Consider the following 22,500-nt stretch of genomic DNA (forward strand, 5'->3'; position numbering starts at 1 on the left):
ACTAATTGAAACCAAATCACCTAGGCATGCACTTTAAATTTGATTATTAGCATGTTTGTGACTTATTGGAGGGTCACAAGAAAGTGTTGCAACCATGTTAACTCATTGAAATCAAATCACCCATGCATGCACTCACTGGGTGATTTGTTTTTTCTTTTGATTGATAGCATGTTAGTGTTTTATTGGAAGGTCACAAGAAAGTATTGTGACCATGTGAACACATCCCGACACATATTAGGCTACCCTGGCATTTCTTGATTGTCATAGTAAGGTAGTAAACATTAGAGGTAGTTTCTATTTTTTCATATGTTAGTGGGTTATTTTTGTATCATTTGGGGTAGGAAAAAGGCATGCACTCATTGGGTGATTTGATTTTTCATTTTATTGTTAGCATGTCTGTGTTTTATTGTAGAGTTGCAATAAAGTATTTCGACCATGTGAATAATTGAAACCAAATCACCTAGGCATGCACTCATTCTGTGATTTGGTTTTTATTTGGTTGATAGCATGCTTGCGTTTTAGTGGAGGTCTGCATGAAAATATTGTGACCATGTGAACACATCGAAACCAAATCACCTAGGCATGCACTCCTTCTGTGATTTGGTTGATAGCATGCTTGCGTTTTAGTGGAGGTCTGCATGAAAATATTGTGACCATGTGAACACATCGAAACCAAATCACCCAGGCAAGTGCTCACTAGCTGATTTGGTTGATAGCATGTTATGTTTAATTGGAGGGTTAAAAGAAAGTGTTGTGACCTTGGGAACTCATTTCTCCATATGTTAAGCTAAAACCATGAATCCTAGGGTAATTCCTTAGGTTCCATAGAAAGCACCAACCATCTTTTGCTATTAATTGTCTATAATCTTAACAAAAAATGTATTAGCTTCATTTGAAACATAGAAAGTCAACATATTCATGAAAAAAATGGAAGAAAGAAAAGAAATTTTACAAAATGATGATGAAAATAATCAATATGTGTTGATTGGATAAAATTGAGTTCTTTTATGCTTATCACTTTAAGTTTTGAACTCTTCGAGGGTTGAAGACAGTATACATGTTGATTGAACCCTAAAAAATGAGAAAAATAATAAAAAGAAACTAATATTTTATTTTAAGCTGAATAATTCAGTTTAGTAATGGCTATTTTATTATTATAATCTCAAAAAAGTTAAGAATATAAATTGATAAAAAAAAGTTAAGAATATAAAAGTATCCAAGAGCCCCATCAGTGTTTTAAAAGTGCAAGGGCCAATTTGCGCCTGAGGTGCAAGGTGCAAGGTGCAAGGCGAGGCACACGCCTTTTTAAGAAAGGTGCAAAATTACAAAAAAAAGCTAAAAAATAAAAAAAGTCAGAAAATTCAAAAAAAAGCCAAAATTAAAAAAAATGCAAAATAGTTCAAAAAATATTGAACATAATGTTAATAAAAAAATATATAAACTTAAATTTTAAAATAAATGATTTAAAAAAACCTATTATCTATTTTTTTTTTTTGGAAAAGGTAAGGTATTTTATTAAATCAAGAACCAGTACAAAGGAGCCTAGGCCATTAGAGGCTGCTTAGAGCCACCACAAATTACAGATACATCCAGTTCTGAAATTTAAACAACAGAATCAAATTCTGATTTTTAAACACCTCCGTTGCCGACACCCAGGACAGAAGTTTACTCACAGCTTTCTGCACCATTTCCTCTGGAGATTTAGCTTTGCCCTGAAAAATTCTGTTATTTCTTTCAATCTAGATATTCCAAAGCACAGCAGCCGGGATAGTCTTCCAAACCAAGGTACCTTTCTTGCTGAGACCCTCAATCTGCCAACACAACAGCAGATCCTTAACAGAATTTGGCATTACCCAGCTGATTTCCAAAGCTTGAAGAAAATGCCTCCAAATATATTTCGAGACTGGGCAATGTAAGGCCAGGTGTTCAGTAGTTTCTACTGCCCCACCACACAAGCCACATGACATGTCCGAAATCTGTATGCCACGTTTCACTAGATTAACTTTGGATATACATTTATTTAAAGCCATTGTCCAGAGCAAAAATTTCACTTTAGAAGGACTGATTGAGTTCCAAATCTGCCTAGCTAGAAAGTTTCCCTGACCTGAACTTATCAACTTACTGAACATAGACTTTACAGAGAACCTGCCATCAGCTTCCCATTTCCATCTCCAAGCATCCTCCATGTTTGAGTCAATCCTCTGGTTATGGAGCAGGCCTAACAGATTTGCATACTCCTCGGTTTCCCATTCAAAGAGACGCGTCCTACAAGTTAGGTTCCAACTGAAAGAGTTACCATCCACATTGAAATTCTTAGCCACCGAGGAATCCTGATTTGCAGAAATTTGATACAAGAGAGGAAAGGCATCTTTCAGACACACTTCAGAACACCAAGAGTCTTTCCAAAATTTAATTCTTTCCCCATTTCCCAAGTTGTAACCGATTCCTTCCTCAAATAAATTAGAGTTCTTCATTATACCTGTTCAAATGGAGCTTATCCCTCTCGAAATAGGAGAATTGGATCTCCAATCACCCCAATCCACTCCATATTTGTCCACAATCAGCTTTTCTACCAAGCATTTCTTTCATTTGCAAATCTCCAAAGCCATTTACACAGGAGTGTTACGGTCTGACACAGGCTTAGCCTTGCCTACGCTTGGCAGGCTTACGTTAGGGACATCGCCGTCATTTTCGCCTGTAAGATTTTTGGGAGAATTGATGTTATCTTCAGGCAGACCACCAAAAGCTTAACGTACTCTTTGAGGAGGGGTGGTCGACCTCCTTGGGTGCCTAACCTTGGCACTCCTAGACCTTCATCTCTTGCGGGGCGGCCCTGGTTAATGGCTAGCATGGCTACTAGGGTTCCTCATGGGCGCACACATGCTCATGGGGACAGTGTTGGACCGGTACTGCGCTGCTGACACTCAAGGGAGGCTTGGCATGTGGGCCTGGCTCAAGCATGACCCTTCACCTCGCCAGCCCCTTGCCCAAGCTGATTGAGCTATCCCGTTGCCCCTAGCGCACAGGTGTGTTCCGGCCCAAGCGGTTGCCTATCATCATGGCACATAGGTGCCTGTCATCATCGGCGTATAGGAGACCCTTCACATCGGTGCCTAGTCACCTCTCTGGCGCATAGTCGCCTTGCATTATGGTCGTCCCCCTTTAGCACGTAAGCGGCGCCTCCCATAGACCGGTCTGAGCCAGCAGAGTGCTCCGGCCATTGGACTTGAGGTCATGATCCAGTGCTACTGAATTTGGTGGAGCCATCCCATCGGGCAACTCCTAGCCTCTAAGCACATAAAGGCTTGTCCTGGCCTACCTTGGCCTGGCCGCACGGGTTTCTTCCGTTGTAGAACTACCCCCGTGACAGTTGGTATCAGAGCGAGCTAGCTAATTGCAGCCGCAGTTGGTTTTCAGCAGATTAGCCCAGAGCCAGTTGAAGCGGTCATTACAACAGGCAGCATTTTGTGGGGTGCGGTCTCTAGGCACTTCCACCCAGGATCGAGCAGATTTCAGATCAGGCCTAGCAAGAGGCCATTCATTGTTCGTGTCTCCATTCCAATGACCCTAAAACAGTTTCCCTTGCGGGGGCAGACGCATTGGTTGTTGTCCTCATGCGGGGGCAGACGTGTGAGCCTTGATAGGAATGTGGGTACACTGTCCGAGCAGATTGCTTATCCGGCCTAGCAAGAGGCCATTCATTGTTGCGTTCCCATTCCAATGATCCTAAAACAGCTTCCCTTGTGAGGGCAGACGCGTTGGTTGTTGTCCTCATGCGGGGGCAGACGCGTGAGCCTTGTTAGGAATGTGGGTACACTGGCCATTGGAGCATGGCGGCCCTACACCGGCAAAGTATCAGGTGGACATGCTCAGTTCAATCAGGTGGATCACTTGCAGCAGCAATAGCTCATCACAAGGCGAGTGCATGTTTGGCAACATCATGGGTAAAAGTTGCCACCACTCGCACAGATTGCGGTCAGGTCTCCTTGAGGTAGCAACAGTGGGGCCCCCTCTGAGTGAAGATGTAGCCCGAGTCGGCGAGGCGAAGCGTAGTTTCGAGGGCCAAGAGAGCATAAGCCATGGCTAGGTTTGAGTAACCCGAATCGGCGAGGTGAAGTCTGCAGGCCAGCATGGTGAAGGGGTACCCAGGTCATCGCCAACATGAGGAGTAGACCTATCAGCGTGTTAGGTAGCACCACTGAAAAGCTACCAAGAAGACGGTCGAGCCTTGAGGTAAGATGATACATGGGGCGGACCTCTGCGAAGCACCACACACATTTCTTCGAGGGCCCTTCTTTCACAGTTCAACGGCATAGCCATTGCACGGTTTGAGTAACCTCAACACTGGGGGGTGAAGTTCAGGCAGGCCGGCATGGTGAAATGGTTCCGTCCCCACAGATGGACACAAACATAGGCAAGACCCGGGCTAGCCAGACGAGCCCTGGAACTGGCAGAAGAAGTGGATGGCGCGGGACACAGACGCCCATTCACGGAAGGAGTCATTGTCGAGGACGACAATGAATTGAGTGGGGGAGTCTGTTATGGTTTGACACAGGCTTAGCCTTGCCTACGCTTGGCAGGCTTACGTTAGGGACATCACTGTCATTTTCGCTTGTAAGATTTTTGGGAGAATTGATGTTATCTTCAGGCAGACCACCAAAAGCTTAACGTACTCTTTGAGGAGGGGTGGTCGACCTCCTTGGGTGCCTAACCTTGGCACTCCTAGACCTTCATCCCTTGCGGGGCGGCCCTGGTTAATGGCTAGCATGGCTACCAGGGTTCCTCATGGGCGCACACATGCTCATGGGGACAGTGTTGGAATGGCACTGCGCTGCCGACACTGAAGGGAGGCTTGGCATGCGGGCCTGGCTCAAGCATGACCCTTCACCTCGCCAGCCCCTTGCCCAAGCTGATTGAGCTATCCCGTTGCCCCTAGCGCACGGGTGTGTTCCGGCCCAAGCGGTTGCCTATCATCATGGCACACAGGTGCCTGTCATCATCGGCGTACAGGAGACCCTTCACATCGGTGCCTAGTCACCTCTCTGGCGCATAGTCGCCTTGCATTATGGTCGTCCCCCTTTAGCACGTAAGCGACGCCTCCCATGGACCGGTCTGAGCCAGCAGAGTGCCCCGGCCATTGGACTTGAGGTCATGATCCAGTGCTACTGACTTTGGTGGAGCCATCCCATCGGGCAACTCCTAGCCTCTAAGCACATAAAGGCTTGTCCTGGCCTACCTTGGTCTGGACGCCACACGGGTTTCTTCCGCTGTAGAACTACTCCCGTGACAGGAGGGCAGAATTGAATTTCTTCAATTTTCTTATTCCCAACCCTCCAATTTCCTTAGGAAGACACACTTGATCCTAGTTTACAACATGAACCTTCTTCTCCTCCTCCCAACCTCTCCAGAGAATTTTTCTGTAGATGCTCCAATCTGTTAGCCACTTTGGAAGAAATAGGAAAGAGGGAGAGGAAGTAAGTAGGTAGATTAGAAAGAGTATTTTTAATCAAAATCACTCTCCCCCCGAAAGAACGGTATTTAGCTTTCCAAGAAGCCAATTTCTTCTCCATTCTTTCAACCAATGGATTCCAAATCTGAGAGGAAGTATATTTAGCTCCAAGAGGGAGCCCCAAGTACTTGACCGGAAGATGGGCAGTCTGACAAGCCATAACTTCTGCACAAACTTCTAGATTTGTAACAAGACCTATAGGGATAATTTGAGATTTACTCAAATTAACCTTGAGGCCAGACACCACCTCAAACCAACTCAAAATTCCAAGCACCACCTCCAGTTGATTTGGAGAAGCATCAACAAAGGATAAGGTGTCATCAACAAATTGAAGAATATTAACCTTTTCTTTTCTCGGAGCAATTGCAAAGCCCTCCCAAAGCCCATTCTCAGCAGCCTTCTTGCTAAAGAGAGATAAAATTTCCATGACGCAAATGAAGAGTAGGGGAGAGAGAGGGTCACCTTGCCTCAAACCTCTTGAACTTCCAAAAAACCCCGTTGATTGCCCATTAACTAAGATGGAGAACTTAGGAGTTTTAACACAAACTCTGATCCAGTTTCTCCAAAGCTGCCCAAAATTCATTTTCTCCAAAACCAGATCCAAGCAGTGCCAGTTAACATGATCATAAGCTTTTTCAACATCCAGTTTGCACAGAACACCTGGGGTCCCCTCTCTTCTTCTGGATTCCAGCAGCTCATTGGCAATGAGAATAGAGTCAACCATCTGTCTACCCGGGACAAAAGCACTTTGGTTACAAGAGATAACACTGCCTAACACACACTTCATTCTTTCAGCCAAAACTTAGCCAAGATTTTGTAGAAACTGTGCAAGAGACTAATGGGCCTGAAGTCCTTTATATTAACAGCCCCCTCAATTTTTGGAATGAGAGTGATGAAAGTTGCATTCAGACTTCTCTGAAAAGAGGCATTAGTGTGAAATGCCGGGAACACCTGCATCAGATCACTCTTCACAATATCCCAACATTTTAAGTAGAACAGATTAGAGAACCCATCAGGACCCCGTGACTTGTCATTTTCTAGCTTCTTTACTGCACCCTCAATTTCCTCTTTTGAGAATGGTCTCTCTAACCAGATTTTCTGCTCTTCATTTAATTTATTAAATTGGAGCTCGGAGGGAAAAGGTCTCTGAACCCACTTCTCTTTATAAAGGTTCTTATAGAAAGAAGTAGCTACAGGTTTAACTTCAGAACTAGACTCACCACACCTGTCCTCCCACACCAGCTTGCTGATTGAAGAGAACCTAGCACGAGCATTTGCCATTTTGTGAAAGAACTTTGTATTTTTATCCCCCTCTTTAAGCCAATGGATTTAGCTCTGTCTCCACTTCCTCTCTTCCTCAACTGCCATCTTATCATACCTGATTTTTGCAATTGACCTCTTAAGTCTCAGATCTTCAGACAAGGGACCCGCCTCTTCAGCTCTGTCAATCTCAACAGTGGTGCTCAACAAAGCCTTCTTATCAGTAACCCACTTCATATTCTTCTCCTTACTCCAAATTTTTAGTTTACCCTTGACAGCCTTTAATTTTGATGCCATAACGAAAGAACTAGAGCCCTCCACTTGCAACTCATTCCACAGAGCTGATTAAGGGGATAAGATTTTCCTCCTCAAACCAAGCATTTTCAAACTTAAACGGGGATTTGACTGTCTCACGGAGACCACAAACAAGCTGAATAGGGCTATGGTCAGACATCGGTCTAGGAAGGGTAAGCTGTCTGAAATCAGGAAAGAATTCGTCCCAGTTTGAAGAAACCAAGAATCTGTCCAGCCTAACCAGGGTCGGGACAGATTGGTTATTGGTCCAAGTGAATCTATTACCCTGAATTGGGACGTCCATGAATTCCATACTATTTATGAAGTCAGCAAACATGTTCATCGAACCAGTTCTTCTACCCCTTGTATTCTTCTCATTCACCGAAATAGTTGCATTAAAATCACCCCCAATTATCCAAGGACAGTTCTGAGGGTCTCTCAAATCTGATAATTCCGCCCAAAAAGCCACCCGAAAATTAGAATCAACAGGACCATTAACGTTTGTGACTTGAATAAGTTTTCCATCTTGTAGTTTCAGCCTCATGGTGATTTAAATTACCAATTCTGCAAGAAACCAAAAAACAGAAAGCGGGGTCCCAAAGGCTCACAATTCCACCAGCACCCCCCGAGGCAGCCAAGGCCTTCCATCTGACCTGACCCTCCCCCCAAACACTTCGAATTGTAGCAGTGTCAACCCACTCCAGCTTAGTTTCTTGGACCAAGACAATCTTTGACTTCGATTGCTTCAAAGAATCACATACCATCATCCTCCTCCTTCTCGACCCCAGCCCTCTAACATTCTAGGAAAGAATTTTCACTTCCATAAGAATTAACTAAAGAAGAGGACCCACACCTCACATCTTCTTAGACCCCCTTGCAGCCCCTTCACTGCTCCCTGCCTTATCATTCAGACCCCAAACTTCGAATTGTAGCAGTGTCAACCCACTCCAGCTTAGTTTCTTGGACCAAGACAATCTTTGACTTCGATTGCTTCAAAGAATCACATACCATCATCCTCCTCCTTCTCGACCCCAGCCCTCTAACATTCTAGGAAAGAATTTTCACTTCCATAAGAATTAACTAAAGAAGAGGACCCACACCTCACATCTTCTTAGACCCCCTTGCAGCCCCTTCACTGCTCCCTGCCTTATCATTCAGACCCCAAGTTAATCTCATCATTTCTCTACTTCTCTTTGTTTTTAATCCCCCTTTTTTTGCTGCCAATTTCCCCTCTCCATAAGCACTCTTTGTTCAATTCCTTCCAAGAACTTAATAGTATCAGCTTCCATCCCCTCCTTCCCAGGAAGGTCCCCAGCCCCAGAAGTTTCGATGTCACCCAAGAAGATTGATTATTTTCAGACTTACTATCCTTGCCTACCTCCGCGGCTGAAGAACTCACTTTCCCCTTGTTTCCTATCAAGACTTCTCCATTTCTTCTCCTCATTTGCTCAGGGCTTCCACCACTATTTCCCAACTCTTTGGATTGATCAAGACAATTTCCCACATTCCCACTATGAACCTCATTACCCACCACCGCAATAGGGGTCACCACCAACGGAGTCTCTTCCACTGTCTCTTCCGCTGGCACCAGAGGCAGCTCTTGACTTTGTTGCCGCCTGTTGTGCATCTCCCACGCACTTTTTGAAGAAGACCGAACTTTTTGGGATGAAGTAGCAGCCTGACTCAGACCACCCATCTCCATATTATTAGGGCTGGGAGTGTGGACTGGAGGAGAACCAACACTTGGATTCAACTGCTGTTTGGATGGCAGATTAACAGGTCGGTTCCAACCGAACCGGACTGTAATCTGTTTGTCTACCAGTGGGCCACCGAGGCTCACTAAAAAAGTTTTTACCTTCAAGTTTCTTTGCCATTTGAGTAGAGCGGGTAGGCAAAGACTTAAGTCTAGCTTGACCCGGATTCGGAACTTGAGTCCAAGTCTGAGTCTCCTCATCTTCCTTGGAATCCAAGCCGGTCCCTTGTCGAGTCTCCCTCCCCTTAAACCTCGAGACCTCCACGTTTGACTCCACGTGTAGTTCTTTAATGCACTGCTTTATAAGAATTTTTAAATCCTCCACCCTCGGAAAGCCCCCACTTCTTCCCTTCATTAACTCTGGCGTGCGAGATTCAAAGCACTCAACCTGAGGACGATCCTGGCCTTCCGGAGGAACTGCTTGTGGACGGATCAGATTGATCCCACGACCGTCTTCTTTCCCTCCGTCGACCTCCGACAAGCTACTCAGTGGCGGTTTGAAACTTAGAGAACTTTTATGAAACTCTTGCGGCAGTGAGCTTTCTCCCTCGTCTTCTAAGACCACCGTGTCAGAGATTTCCGAGCTCCTTCCTTGCAATTGGAATTGACTGTTCTCATGAATCTCTTGCTTCCAACTTTGGACCGTCGGCAGCGATTCAAGCCAAATGTGGATTTCAAATACTGACTCCCCCACAACAACCTCCACATTTTTCAAGAATCTTCCCAGAGCTTAACACCTTCATTCGAACCCACTCACAGGTTGAAAGCTCCTTAGGGGAGTCATCGGTTCCACGAAACCACCGCAAGCATCCCCTATGTTCTTGATCACACTCGGGCACCACAGTACCAGAGGAAGACCATACACCCTCACCCAGATGGTTTTTGAACGGTTTGAATCTTCGCTTGATTCCGGATAGAAGCATCCAACGCTTGCCCCCCACTAGTCCAGAAAGAGATGATTTCTCCCCATTTGCCATGGACCCTGCTTAAGGATCCAAGCCGCCGCTGATCTCAACGAGAATATGAACAAGAAGAGGTCATCGGCTAATTTCTTTACTTTCACTCCTCCTACCTCCTCCCAACATCTACTTACCCAATTTTCCACTTCTTGAAAACCTGCCCCCATTGAAATCTTCCCACCAAGCAATCTCTTAGGAATCTCCTTCTGGCCTCTACGCCTTGGGACTCTGTAAATATCATCTGTCTGTCCTCCACCTTCTTGATTTCAGATTGCCCAAAATTCGGCCAAACTCCAGCCGTAACCGCCTTACTGTAGGAGAAGTTCGGTCTCCTCCTCGCCCCCTTCTCTACACCCCTGTACCAATTCCTAGCTTCCCATCTCCTTCCACCTCCCTGATCTTTCCGAAGAGGTCTACCTCAAAACATCTTCACCCCGAGCCTAGGAGAACACCCCGAAACTAGGATTTCATTTGACACCACTGGACATCTGTTTCACCCATCGACGTGCTCAATCCACCGACAAGGGCGAGAGCAAGAGCGACCATAACCTTGATAAAGAAGACCAACCCTTGCTGCATCCCTTTGTTTTCTTGATTTTTCCAACTTTTTCAAATGAAAATTTAAAAATAAAAGCAAACATATAAAGCATTTTCAAGCATGTAAAACCCACAATTTCTTTTTTCCTTAATTGCATTGCTTCAAGTAGTTAATGTGATGTAAAACATATTACATTCTAGATTCTATGAGTCGCCTTTGTACCACGCCCCTTGAGGGGCGTGGTCGGGGGTGCGGGGGCGGAGCCTCCGGCCCAGCTGTTAGTCTCAAAAAAAAGCAAAAAGCACAAAATTTTAAAAAGGTGGCCTAGGCTGAGGCACAAGGTGCACCAGGCGCACACCTTTTGAAAGGGGTGCGCCTAGGACCTGGGTGAGGCGCATACCTCAAAATGCGCCTCGCCTGTGCGCCTAGGTGCGCCTTTTAAATCACAGCCCCATCTAAAAAATGTCTTGGTAATTATGCCAGGATATCCTCCATTAGCGACTTATCACCTAGGCGTCGCCTTGACAACGATGGTCAACAATATGAAAATTCTTTTCAGCTTCCCTAATTTAAATATAACTCTTGCTGAACCAGTGTTATGTTGAAATTTGCTTCCTTGCAATGATAAAGTAACTAAGTAATGTAATTACTTTCTATTGCTTGTGGCTTTAGAAAGTTGATGCTTCTAATTGACAAAGAAACGAACAACTTTCATATCTAAATCTTGTATGTCATCATCTCTGTAGACTATCGCCAACGTCCTTTTAAGCTTTCTTCTCCATAATCTGCAAATTCCAGACCTTCCTAGATTCCCTAAGCTGCACTGATCAAAATTGAGCTAAATTAGATTTGGCTGTGGAGGCCTCCAATTTATTCCTGTTGTATGCCCTTCTTGTTGATGAGGAAGCAATCCAATCCATCCTCTTGTGACATTGTTAATAAAAAATGCTGAAAAATATTTAGGCTCTTCACCTAATGGGCTACCTCTGGTCCTTCACTGTAATATTCTCAACCATGGCTTCTTTTTGTGTATTGTTAGGGGGAGTTGCCTTCAAGCCAAATATCTTGAAATTCTTGCTTCTTTACTAGGTTTATTGCCTCCCATGTAGCAGCTTCAGCAACTGTCATATGGCCTAATAATCTATCTCCTCAGAGATAACTTCTAGAGTTTCAGGTAGGGCTGCAACTTGGGTGGGTCCAACCTGAGTCCAATCCAAGCTTTTACATGGATTGAGCCCAAGGTTCAAAATTCCATCATGTATCAGGGGCATATCATATTGTATGGGCCCCGCCCCAATACATTAAATAATAGGTGTTCTGGTTTTTTGTTATTTTCAGGGTATAGGCAAGCCTAAGACTGATTTGAAAAAAAAAGGGGGAGTTTGTGGTCCAAACCACCGATACACATGTGCATATTGGGGTGTCTTGACACTTAGAACCTTAGTTGGGCCTAAATTTTCAGGCTTCAGGCTGGGCATGGCCAGATATTTTGGGCCTGACCTAAATTCGGGTTGGGCTTCAGTTAAGGCCTTGGGTAGCCCAATCCTGGCCTGACATAGCACGAGCCCAACCCAGACAAAGACATCATGCGTGCATTCTATATAAATTTTATCTTTTTTAAATCATATATATATATATACATGTATGCATGTATAAAATATGTATATACATTAGTTAAAGAAATTTGTACATATTTAATCCAATCTACTTCTAAGTTGGGATTTAAAGCCTAATAATGGGAAGCTTTACAAAAATATATTGATAAATTCTTTCAAACCTGACCAACCTGCTTAGGCTCAGCCCAATCCAACCTGAGCCCAAGCCCAGTGGCCCCAGCCCGAATTGTGTTGGGTTAAGCTTGGGTTGGGCCTGGATTGGTGAACTTAGGCTTGTCCTAGGGTTGGGCCAGGCCTGAGTCCGAAGTTTGCATCTTAGGGTTAGGCCTGTCTTGGCGCTCACCAACCCTAACTCAACCTGCCCAAGTTGCAGCCCTAGTTTCATGCTGTCACTCAGATTTATGGCTGCAACTCAGGTTGGTCTGAGTTAAGTTTGCATCTTAGGGTTAGGCCTGTCTTGGCGCTCACCAACCCTAACTCAACCTGCCCAAGTTGCAGCCCTAGTTTCATGCTGTCACTCAGATTTATGGCTGCAACTCAGGTTGGTCTGAGTTAGCATTTTATACTGCTTCAGGCTGGGCCCATTCATATTTGACAAAAACCCAACCTGAGCCTGCCCAAGTTGCACCCCTACTCAGACTGCTGCATCTTCATTGTTGTTAACCAAGACATCAAAATTGATTTTGATTCTTCAATTCCATGGACTGGAGTGGGAATTGCCACCAAAAGAAGATCAAGGCATTCAAAGGGCCATTCCTGTATGAATCAATACTATGTAATGTAGTGGCCTAAGACAGGAAGTCATTTCTGAAAATTAGGCTTGCAGCAGAATTGTAATCCTACATGTATATGAGATTCTTGGGAAACCTGGTTGAAGAATTGAGAGATTGTCAATTTATATCCATCAGCAGAGTGCTGCTTGATTGTCCTCAAATTTTATACTAAAGATTGAAATCATGCAGCTGAATATTGTAATGGGAAGAACAGAGATTTTGATGCATAGTGTCCAACATGTAAATTTTCCCTTTGGTCTAAGGTAGGCCTGTTGATAGTGGGAGAGCAGAAGGTAGCATGCGGTCTGAAAATTTAAGTATATTTTATCACTGGAGCCACATACATGGCCAAGTGTTTTTGCATTGTCATTTGGACATTCTATTGTTGGATCTCCTCAGCCATGGATACCAAGTGCAAGTGTCAAAAATCTGAAAATCTGCATTTTTTACTTGAGTATACAATATAGACAAAAAATTCATAGATTTGCTAGCATACATTATATATATGTGGCATGTGGCAAGTTTGTCTAAATCAAAGAATTGACTCATCTTGAATGTGACATGAACAAATTTAACTAGATGGGATTTCCTTGTTTGATGGGCTTGAAGGATGATGCTGAGACCTTATGCTTTTAACATCATAATTGTTACCTATGAATCTAGGGTTTCTGTGCCACCAGTTGATCATGGATCAAGTGGAGCTATAACAAAGTTATGATTTATGAATCTATAGCATTTTGCTATTTCCAACACTAAATTGTCTTTGTTGTTGCATTTAACTGCATACATTATATGGATGCTGAAAAGTTACATTCATCATTATGTAAGCCTTGTCCCAACTATACTACATCAGTCCTGTTCAACCTTTTTTTTTTGATCAATAACAGATTCATTATATTCATTGAAACATCAAACTAATTACAGCACGGAAGACAAACACTCTTATCTTCCGAATACAACTTAAACCCTCCAAAGAGGGAAAAGGAAAAAAGAAACAGTTAAATTACAACTTAGCCCAAAATATTGCTTCCCTTTCTATCTCTTGTTTAGCTAACCCATCAGCTAAAGAATTAGCTGATCTCTTAATTTCCATACCTCGCACTAGCCACCTGAATTTCCATACCTCGCACTAGCCACCTGAATTTCCTCTTCTCATTTCTGTAGTTCCATATACCACAGTTGTCTTTAATCAGCCACCCTATCACCACCTCCGAGTCCTCTTCAATTAAGAGTCTTCTAACATTCCTCTCCTTGGCTTTCTAAACTCCTTCCATAACTGCCAAGATATCAGCTCTAAGGGAATCCCCCACACCAATTAGGCCTGAGAACAGGGCAGAGATGATCCCGTTCTCATCCCTAAAAACACCTCCAATCCCTGATTGTCCAGGATTCCCCCTACAGCTCCCATCAAAATTTAATTTTAAGAAGCCAGCAGGTGGAGAAGTCCAAGACACCCTTATTATTGGTTTGATCTGTGTGCAATTTGCAATCTCACCCCACTTTCTCAACATGTCTTCCACTGTGTAGTCTGTAAATAGCTCTAGTGATTTCAGCCACTGTACAGCCCTTATATGGATCATGGCCATCAATTCTTCAGCCCCTCTCTCCTTTTCTGAGAAGATCCTAGAATTTCTTTCTTCCCATAATGACCAGCATACTGCAGCCCTCAATCCTCTCCACATAGTCCTTTCCCTTTTCATGTGCCACCTGAAAAAAGAAGGGGAAAAAAGGCTCTGCAAGTTTGATGGAGGGTTCCACCTGCACCCAAAGAGAGAAAAATCCCACTCCCAAATTGACTTCACAAATTGGCAAGACACCAGTAGGTGAAAACCAGTCTCCCCATCCGCTTTGCAAAGAACACACCAGTGAGGTGACAAGCAAATATTGGGTCTCTTCTTTTGGAGCAAATCCCCAATGTTGAATCTTTCCAAATAGACTTCCCAACAAAAACCACCAACCCTAGGAGGAATTGGTCTTTACCAAACCTCATTAACCAGGAAAGGGGAGGTTGCAGGACTGGTGGACTGGCAAAGGACTTTGAAGAAGGAAGCACAAGAAAAAGAGCCCGTGGGGGTAGGGGTCCAAATTCTAGAGTCCACCTTAGAAGGGTCTAAGAATACATTATCAAGAAGTTCAAGGAGGCTCGAAATACTATCAAGGTCTGAATCCCTCACAGCCCTCCTTAGACCTAGGTTCCACCCAAACCCCGAACTGGAAGAGGAATGGGTGATGAAAGAAGAAATTGGCTCATGTTTAAGATCAGAAAGAGCATACAAAGAAGGAAACCGGTCCTTAAGAGGAGCATCCCCTGCCCAAATTTGTTCCCAAAATTTTATGGAATTACCTGAATTCAAATCATACCTGACAAGAGGGGAGAAAACCGGAAGCAGATCATGAATGGCTTTTCAAGGTGAAGTGCTTGTGGTCCTTGCTCTGATTCCAGCATCTCATCCATTTTTCTCCAACCCATGTATGCTTGCCACTATTCTAGCCCATAGCTTCTCTCGCTCCAAAGGAAACCTCCACAACTACTTCCCCAAAGGGCCGAATTCCCTTTCCCAATGTTCCCAAGCCCTAAACCCTCAAAATTTTTACTCCTAGTCACCACCTTCTAGCTAACTCTTTGATCCCTCTTCTCCTCTCCCGGCTCCCAAAGGAAATCTCTCATTAACCTCTCCAGCCTGCTACAAACCTTCCCTGGAATCTTAAACACTGAAAGGAAGTAAATGGGTATGTTTGCTAACGTGGCCTTGATCAGTGTAATCCTACCACCCAAAGAGAGGTAGTTCTTTTTCCAAGAGACAAGTCTTTTTTCAAATCTTTCCACCATTGGATTCCAAAAGCTCTTTCTCTTAGGATTATCACCTAGGGGCAACCCTAGATAACAATGGCCACCCTGAGACTTCACACCCAAGTACTTCTGCACTCTCCCTAATCTCTCTCTCCTCCAGATTCACACCCACTACACAACTCTTCCCACCTTCAAATTTGACATTTGCTCAAATAGATGGATCACAAGTTTCAGATTCTTGATGAAGCTCACGTTACCTCCTCTACAAAACAGGATCGTATCATCAACAAACTGTAAGTGAGTGAGTGGGATGTCCTCCCTTCCAACCCTCCAGCCTCTAATGAGACCCCTAGAGTCTGCTCTGTGGATCAATTTCCCTAGAACATCAGCAACCAGTAAGAACAAAAAAGGAGATAAGGGGTCTCCCTGTCTTATACCCCTAGTGGCTGGGAAGAAATCTACCACTGTCCCATTCACTAGCATTGAATAATGACAATTCCGAACACAACCCATGATCCATTTGCACCATCTAGCCCTGAACCCCATTTTGGACATAACTTTACTTAAGAATTCCCAATCCACCATGTCATAAGCCTTCTCCATATCCAACTTACAAACCACTCCTTTCCTTTTATCCTTCTTAAAACTCTCCACACTCTCATTAGCAATGAGGATTTGATCTGTAATCTGTCTTCCACTTACAAAGGCACCTTGATTGTGTTCAATTATGTCTGGCAATACCTTCTTCAGCCTCAAAGATAACACCTTTGCTATAATCTTGTACAGGCTGTTTACCGGACTGATTGGTCTGAAGTCCCTTGGATGTGAAGCTTCTTTCTTTTTGGGAATCAAAGCTATAAAAGTGGATTTCACCCCTGGATTAACAATTCCTCTCCTATGAAATTCCTCAAAAACCATCAGAAGGTCCTCTTTCAAAATATCCCAACAGTCCTGATAAAAAGCCATTGTGAACCCATTCGGCCCTGGAGCTTTTGTTTTGTCCATAGAAAACACAGTCTCCTTAATCTCTTCCAAGTCAAAGTTCCTTTCCAAACTCCTATTATCCCCCCTACATCTGACCAATCCAAACCTTCTACCCACACCCTTCCATTTACAGGCCTTCTTAGAATGGATTTAAAGTGTTCTACACATGCCCCAACTATCTCCTCTTGTTGAGTTAACTCGGTTCCATCCACAACCAATTTGGAGATGAAATTTCTCCTTCTTCCATCTGCCAAAGAATGAAAGTACCTGGTATTCCTATTTCCCTCTTGCAACCATTTACATCTAGATTTTTGCCTCCAACTTATTTCCTCATTATGTAGGCAATCCTCTAACTATCTTCTCAAGCCCTTTCTTAGGTCATTGTCTTCCTCTCCAAATTCTCCCCTTCTTTAGAGTCAAGGCTTTCAAGTTGGTCCATCAAATCTCTCTTTTTTTCTTCTAACCTCCCAAACTCCAGGATATTTCACTCCTTGATCTTTATTTTCAAAAATTGTAGTTTCTTATGAAATCTCATCCCCTCCCATTCCACCACTCCCTTACTCTATTGGTAAACCCGGGATGGAGTAACTACATATTTTCAAATCTAAACGGGGCAGGTCTTCCACTCCTCTCTTCCTTGCATAACACTATGGGCCAATGATTCGAGGTCACCCTAGGTAGAGCTCTAGATGTCAAGTTCCCCCAGTGTTCTTCCCATTCCACAGAAAACAAGAACCTATCCAACTTAGAGCATATGGGACTATCTTGGAGATTTGACCAAGTAAATGTCTTCTGGGCCAATGGTATCTCCTTAAGCTCAAAGGCATCCACAAACCTATTAAACTTCCTCATGCTTGTTGTCACCCTCTGATTGGTCTTATTAGTTTCCTTTGGGTATCTAATTACATTGAAGTCTCCACCCACACACCAAGGCCCCTCCTATAGTCCTCTTACATCAGCCAATTCCTCCCACAATTCCTTTCTCTCTCTGTGGTCATTTGGTCCATATAGACATTTGTAAGCACCCACACATATCCAACCTCCTTCTGTTTGAACTTCATGGAAACTGTGTATCTTCCAATCAGTTCCTCCAAGCCTTCAACCACTTCCCTCTTCCACATTGTCACTATCCCCCCTAAAGCACCCCAAGAGGGAGCAACCACCCAACTAATCACCCTGGCTTTCCATACACTCCTTGCCCACCTGTTATTAAACTCCATTCTCTTGGACTCCTACAATAGAACAATGTCTGTGTCGAACCTCTTTTATTGTTGCTCTTTTCCTTGCACTTCCTATCCCCCTCACATTCCAACTTAGTATCTTCATTCTCACTTCTTTCTTACTCCCCTTCTACCCTTGACCACTACTTTCCCCCTTTCCTTCTCTCTCCTTTTGCCCCGAACTTCTTGTCACCTTCCGCATCTCTTTTCAATCTCTCAACTTCACTCAATTTTCTCTTCTTTGTTCTAACCTCCTTCTTCCTCTTCTGTAGACCATCTTTTAGCACATTCAAGTCTTCTAATCTGCATCCCAACTTCCCCACAAAATCCGCTATCAAATCCCTCTTGCTTAGATCCCCCCCCCCCACTACCCTTCCTACACACTCCCCTTCAACCCTATCCTCCTCTCCTTCCCTCCCCTCTTCTCTCCTCTCCATCCTTCCTCCTTATGATAATACCCCCCACCTCCTTTGTGCACTCCATATTATCTTTTCCACCCCTGCCCTCCTTTCCTTCCCTCCCCTCCCCTGAGCCCTCCCCTCTTTTCTCCTCTCCACCCTCTCTTCAATTTATATGTCCTTCCACTTCATTAAATATTCTTTCAATAATCTCCCAAACTTTCTCATTTCTATACCTTCCTTCCCGCACCTCTCCACTAACTTCCCATTCCCTTGCCAGAGCCTTAGAGGTCTCACCACCTTGATTGACTGCACATACATGGGCTGCAAGACATGGAACGGGAACAGAATCTGGAACGAAGGACACAGAAGGCTCATTAGTAGCATAAACTAAATTCACTTGGTTACCTGGGTTTGAGAGAGATGTTGGGATAGGATTGGTCCCAGCCTCCCTTTCTAGTTCTGGAGGTTGGTAAAAATCTGTCTCCCTGAGTTGGTTAGGAAGTCCATCTGTCTCTTGGTTAACATGGCAACCGTTCCTCTGTACCCCTAATTCACCCCTGATTGGTGTGTTCCTGCTCAGCTTTAGGTTTTCCTGATTTGCCCTTTCTTTTGTTGCTTGCCCAATCTGGAGTCTTAAGAATGGGTTATTCCGTTCACTGTCTTCAGCCTCACCTATTTTATGGAATCCCGAGCTTCTTTCTTCTTCTAACTGACCTTCCTGGCTGCCTAATTCATGCCTCCCTTTCTTCTCTAACTCCCCCTGAAACAGCCTTGCAATGTTCCACTCTTCCATGTCACCTGCATCGTAGCCGCCTTCATTGTTCACGTTGCCAATACTGGTACCATCATCTGTACCATCTTCTAAATCTTCTTCATCTACACTACACAATACCCATCCTTCGTCCGCCTCCTCCTTCTCTTCGGCTCTCTCCCTTGCGTACCTTGGGTTTTGGCTTCTCTGAGAAGTGTCGCCCTGGGCTCAGCTCCTCACTGTTACGACGCGGGACCCACTGGAGGTTCCCTTGTTTGGTTGCTTGCCGCTGATGCGAGACTTTCTCAGCGCCCCTCGCTATTTGGGACGATGATAGACACAAGTTTCTGTCTACCATCCGTCCAAAACTCCTTCCCTTATCCCGACCCACGTGACCCTTTAAGTTGTCACGTGGGTCACTTAAAATCATCCCCGGTTTATCCTTCGGCCCGCCCGACCCTCCTATCAACTCGACCGGCTCGGACCGAACCAAACTGCACCCTGGGCCACTCCACTTCTTTGCCACGTCAGCGAAAGATAAGGAGCCCGCCTTAGCTTTAATCCTTTCAAAAACATTTGAATTATTTCCTTTAATTAGATGACTTGTCGTTTGGGTTACCCCAGCCACCCCATTAAACCTTTCCTTAAATTCCACCTGCACCCCTTTCTGACTGCCCACTCTCTTCCCTCCACGTGTCCACCACCCTTCCAGCTCATCGTCTTCAACCTTGGGCCCTCTTCCCCACCACACCTGTTCCACTTCTGTAGCTACCCACACCTTATACCAGACTTCATCCAAGCATATCTCGAAGCACCTAGGCATATCTTCGTGCTTAATCCCAGCCACCTTTACCTCGACAGTGACCAAGCTGCGTTTATTAGCTTCCACCAAGACTCCTCCTAAACTCTGTACTACATGTTCAAGAACAGAGTCGCGCCAAAGGTGGAAGGGGAGACCTACAAACTTCAGCCGAACACAACCATCTTGTACTGCAACTTCATTACAGATGGGACTCCAATTCTGGACCTGTATCAGACCTCTGTCCACCTCTACAGCTTTGAAGCTTAGTTCCTGGTTGCCAACATCCAGAACGGCTTTTGAGTCTGTAAATTCTGGACCTGTATCAGACCTCTGTCCACCTCTACAGCTTTGAAGCTTAGTTCCTGGTTGCCAACATCCAGAACGGCTTTTGAGTCTGTAAATGGAACCAACAATGCTTCGCTTCCAATTCCAATCTCTCCGGCTACTGCGTTCAACACTTTCTTCCAGTATGACACTTCTTTGTCGGCCACCAGAACCATTCTTTTCTTCCAAACATCCGTCCCTGCTCCCACCAGAATTCTTCGATGCACAGAAGAACAAGCCACCACCACACCAGCGGTTGAGGTATTTTGAGCTTCTGTACTCCCGGTAGTTCCACTCGAAACTGACTCCTCCTGATCCTTCCGACCCTGGTCTTTGGAGTTTTGACCAGTAACCTCCACTCCCTCTATCTTCTTATTTTTCATTGCTACAAGGAAGGACTGCAACACCTTCACAAGAATCCTCCACCCTTTCTGCATTCTTCCTTCCGGCACACAGAGCAATTGTTTCCCAGCTCTTCCAAAGAACTCCTCCACCATGATGAACCACCCCTTCCAATTTTCTTTTCAGTTCAATTACATATTTCTTGCCTGGAACTGACATTGAGTTCTTCCAGCCATTCATTCACCTTACCAGAGTTAATAGTCCCGTCTATAAAGCCTTTCATCCATACCGTGACCTCCTTTGATACCAGTATTGTCGCCCATCTGTTCTCTCTAATCTTCAGTGCTTCCTTACCTTTGATCCGTTCCTCTTCAAACTTGAAGGTCTTAGCTTCGATCACCACCTCAGTCCTCCATTTTCCTACGGTTCTGAATCCCCTCTCCCCCTCCATTCTGTTTCTCAGGTTGTGCGTAAACTGTTCAACCTTTCCATTCAGTTCAGTGTTATATCCATTGTTAAATTATGGGCCCTTAACGCATTTCTAACTACTTCAACCAACATCCTTTTTGGTCTGTCCCTTGCAATCTTTTAACTCGTTGTGTATAAATAAATAAATAATGTTCGTTCTAAGAGTTTTTTTTTTCTTTCTTTTTTGTTTACTCTTATGGTATGCATGATCTGTTGGCCAATATTTTTCTTTTATACTTGTGTTTTTCTAAGTCCAAGGCACCCTAAGCCACTTAAATGTGTAAGCAAGCAGCCTCAAGATAGTTTAGCTTAAGCATGCTGTAATAATGTTCATTCTAAGAGTTTTTTTCCCTGTTTACTCTAATGGTATGCATAATGTGTTGGCCAATATTTGTTCTTTTATACTTGTGTTTTTCAAAGTTCAGGGCACCCTAAGCCACTTAAATGCGTAAGCAAGCAGCCCCAAGATAGTTTAGCTTAAGCATGCTGTAATGATGGGTCAATCTAGCATAAAGTGTCTTTGGTGTAATAACACAACTGCAGCAGATTCTGTTGACTAATCTCTGCGCCGTGCCTTCACTGGATTTATCATTATTTTTGTTTGTTGTCATCAGCTACTTTTTGTCATAATATTGCTACAGGTTTTCATTTATTTATTTATCTCTTATTTGATCAAGTTGTCTGAAGTATTTCACTTTGGACTAGTGCATTTACCCTAGGAATTAATTAGATGGATTGACTTCCTCCCTGGCAGGTATGCTATCACAAAAGCCTTCTGCATTGCTTTTGTGATGACATTCTTTAGTGCATTTGATGTGCCTGTTTTCTGGCCAGTGCTCCTTTTCTACTGGCTGGTGCTGTTCTTCCTCACAATGAAGAGACAGATACTACACATGATCAAATATAAATATGTTCCATTGTCCCTAGGCAAGCAGGTATGCCCTGCCCTTAAATGTTCCATTTGATGTATTGTCTTTTACTTCGTCAATATTGCTATTTGTCCTCTAAGAGTCGAGCCGTTTCTCTTTTCAGCGCTACATTGGGAAGAAAGCAGCTTCAACTGATGACTCAGAAATTACTAGAGATTGAAACTTAAGGTGAGTTGGATCATTAAGTGGATATAGGACAGCTGCACTAGATATTATTTATGTGCTTATTCCAGAGGGGGGGACCTATGGGAGCAGAAGTTCATGGTGATCTGGTAAGAAAGTTATTGAATTTTCACATGGCAAACCTTCTCAATTATATTGTGAAAGATGCAACCTGGATTGGAGCTGAGGTTGCTTATTTTTGTGTCATTATTTTCATTTTGCTTTTCTTTCCCCTAGTCGCATCCAGCATACTGCAGTGCTAGTAAATGAATTTATACAATGAACAAGGGAGCATATACAACGAGGAATTATGTCCAATTCCAAGTGAAGATCGCCTTTTGAAACGTGAAATTTGTTCAAATGTTTGCTTGATTTTTCACTCTCTCTCTCTCTCTCTCGCTTGCTCTCTTTACAATTCTTTTTTCCTTTTTCCTTTTTCTCTGGAGTTGCACAAATTGGACAATTGTGGAATCTTAGATGAGGCGACACATCTCTTGCTCTTGTTAGGAGAAATTAATAGGCAGCGGAGTGGTCTTTCCCTGAAATCTGTAGGTATAGGGTATCAAATATCTTTATTGTCTAATGGGCGTGAGGTTGTTCCTTCGTCCCCACTATGTAGTTTTC

The 22,500-nt window shown here is 44.0% G+C and overlaps 1 protein-coding gene across 1 annotated transcript in view; it reads left to right on the forward strand.

The window, feature by feature from the left end:
• LOC104607042 (protein RER1A-like) overlaps positions 1 to 22,248 on the forward strand; it is a 33,053-nt gene extending 10,805 nt beyond the window's left edge. Inside the window, exons 2-3 of the mRNA XM_010272530.3 lie at positions 21,540 to 21,720; positions 21,818 to 22,248. Coding sequence (XP_010270832.1) covers positions 21,540 to 21,720; positions 21,818 to 21,874 — 238 coding nt within the window. The 3' untranslated portion in view covers positions 21,875 to 22,248. The remainder of the gene's footprint in view (positions 1 to 21,539; positions 21,721 to 21,817) is intronic.
• The last annotated feature ends 252 nt before the right edge of the window (positions 22,249 to 22,500 follow it).

Source organism: Nelumbo nucifera, chromosome 5 (assembly GCF_055504915.1).
Source record: "Nelumbo nucifera cultivar China Antique chromosome 5, China Antique-T2T, whole genome shotgun sequence".
NCBI classification, from domain to species: domain Eukaryota; kingdom Viridiplantae; phylum Streptophyta; class Magnoliopsida; order Proteales; family Nelumbonaceae; genus Nelumbo; species Nelumbo nucifera.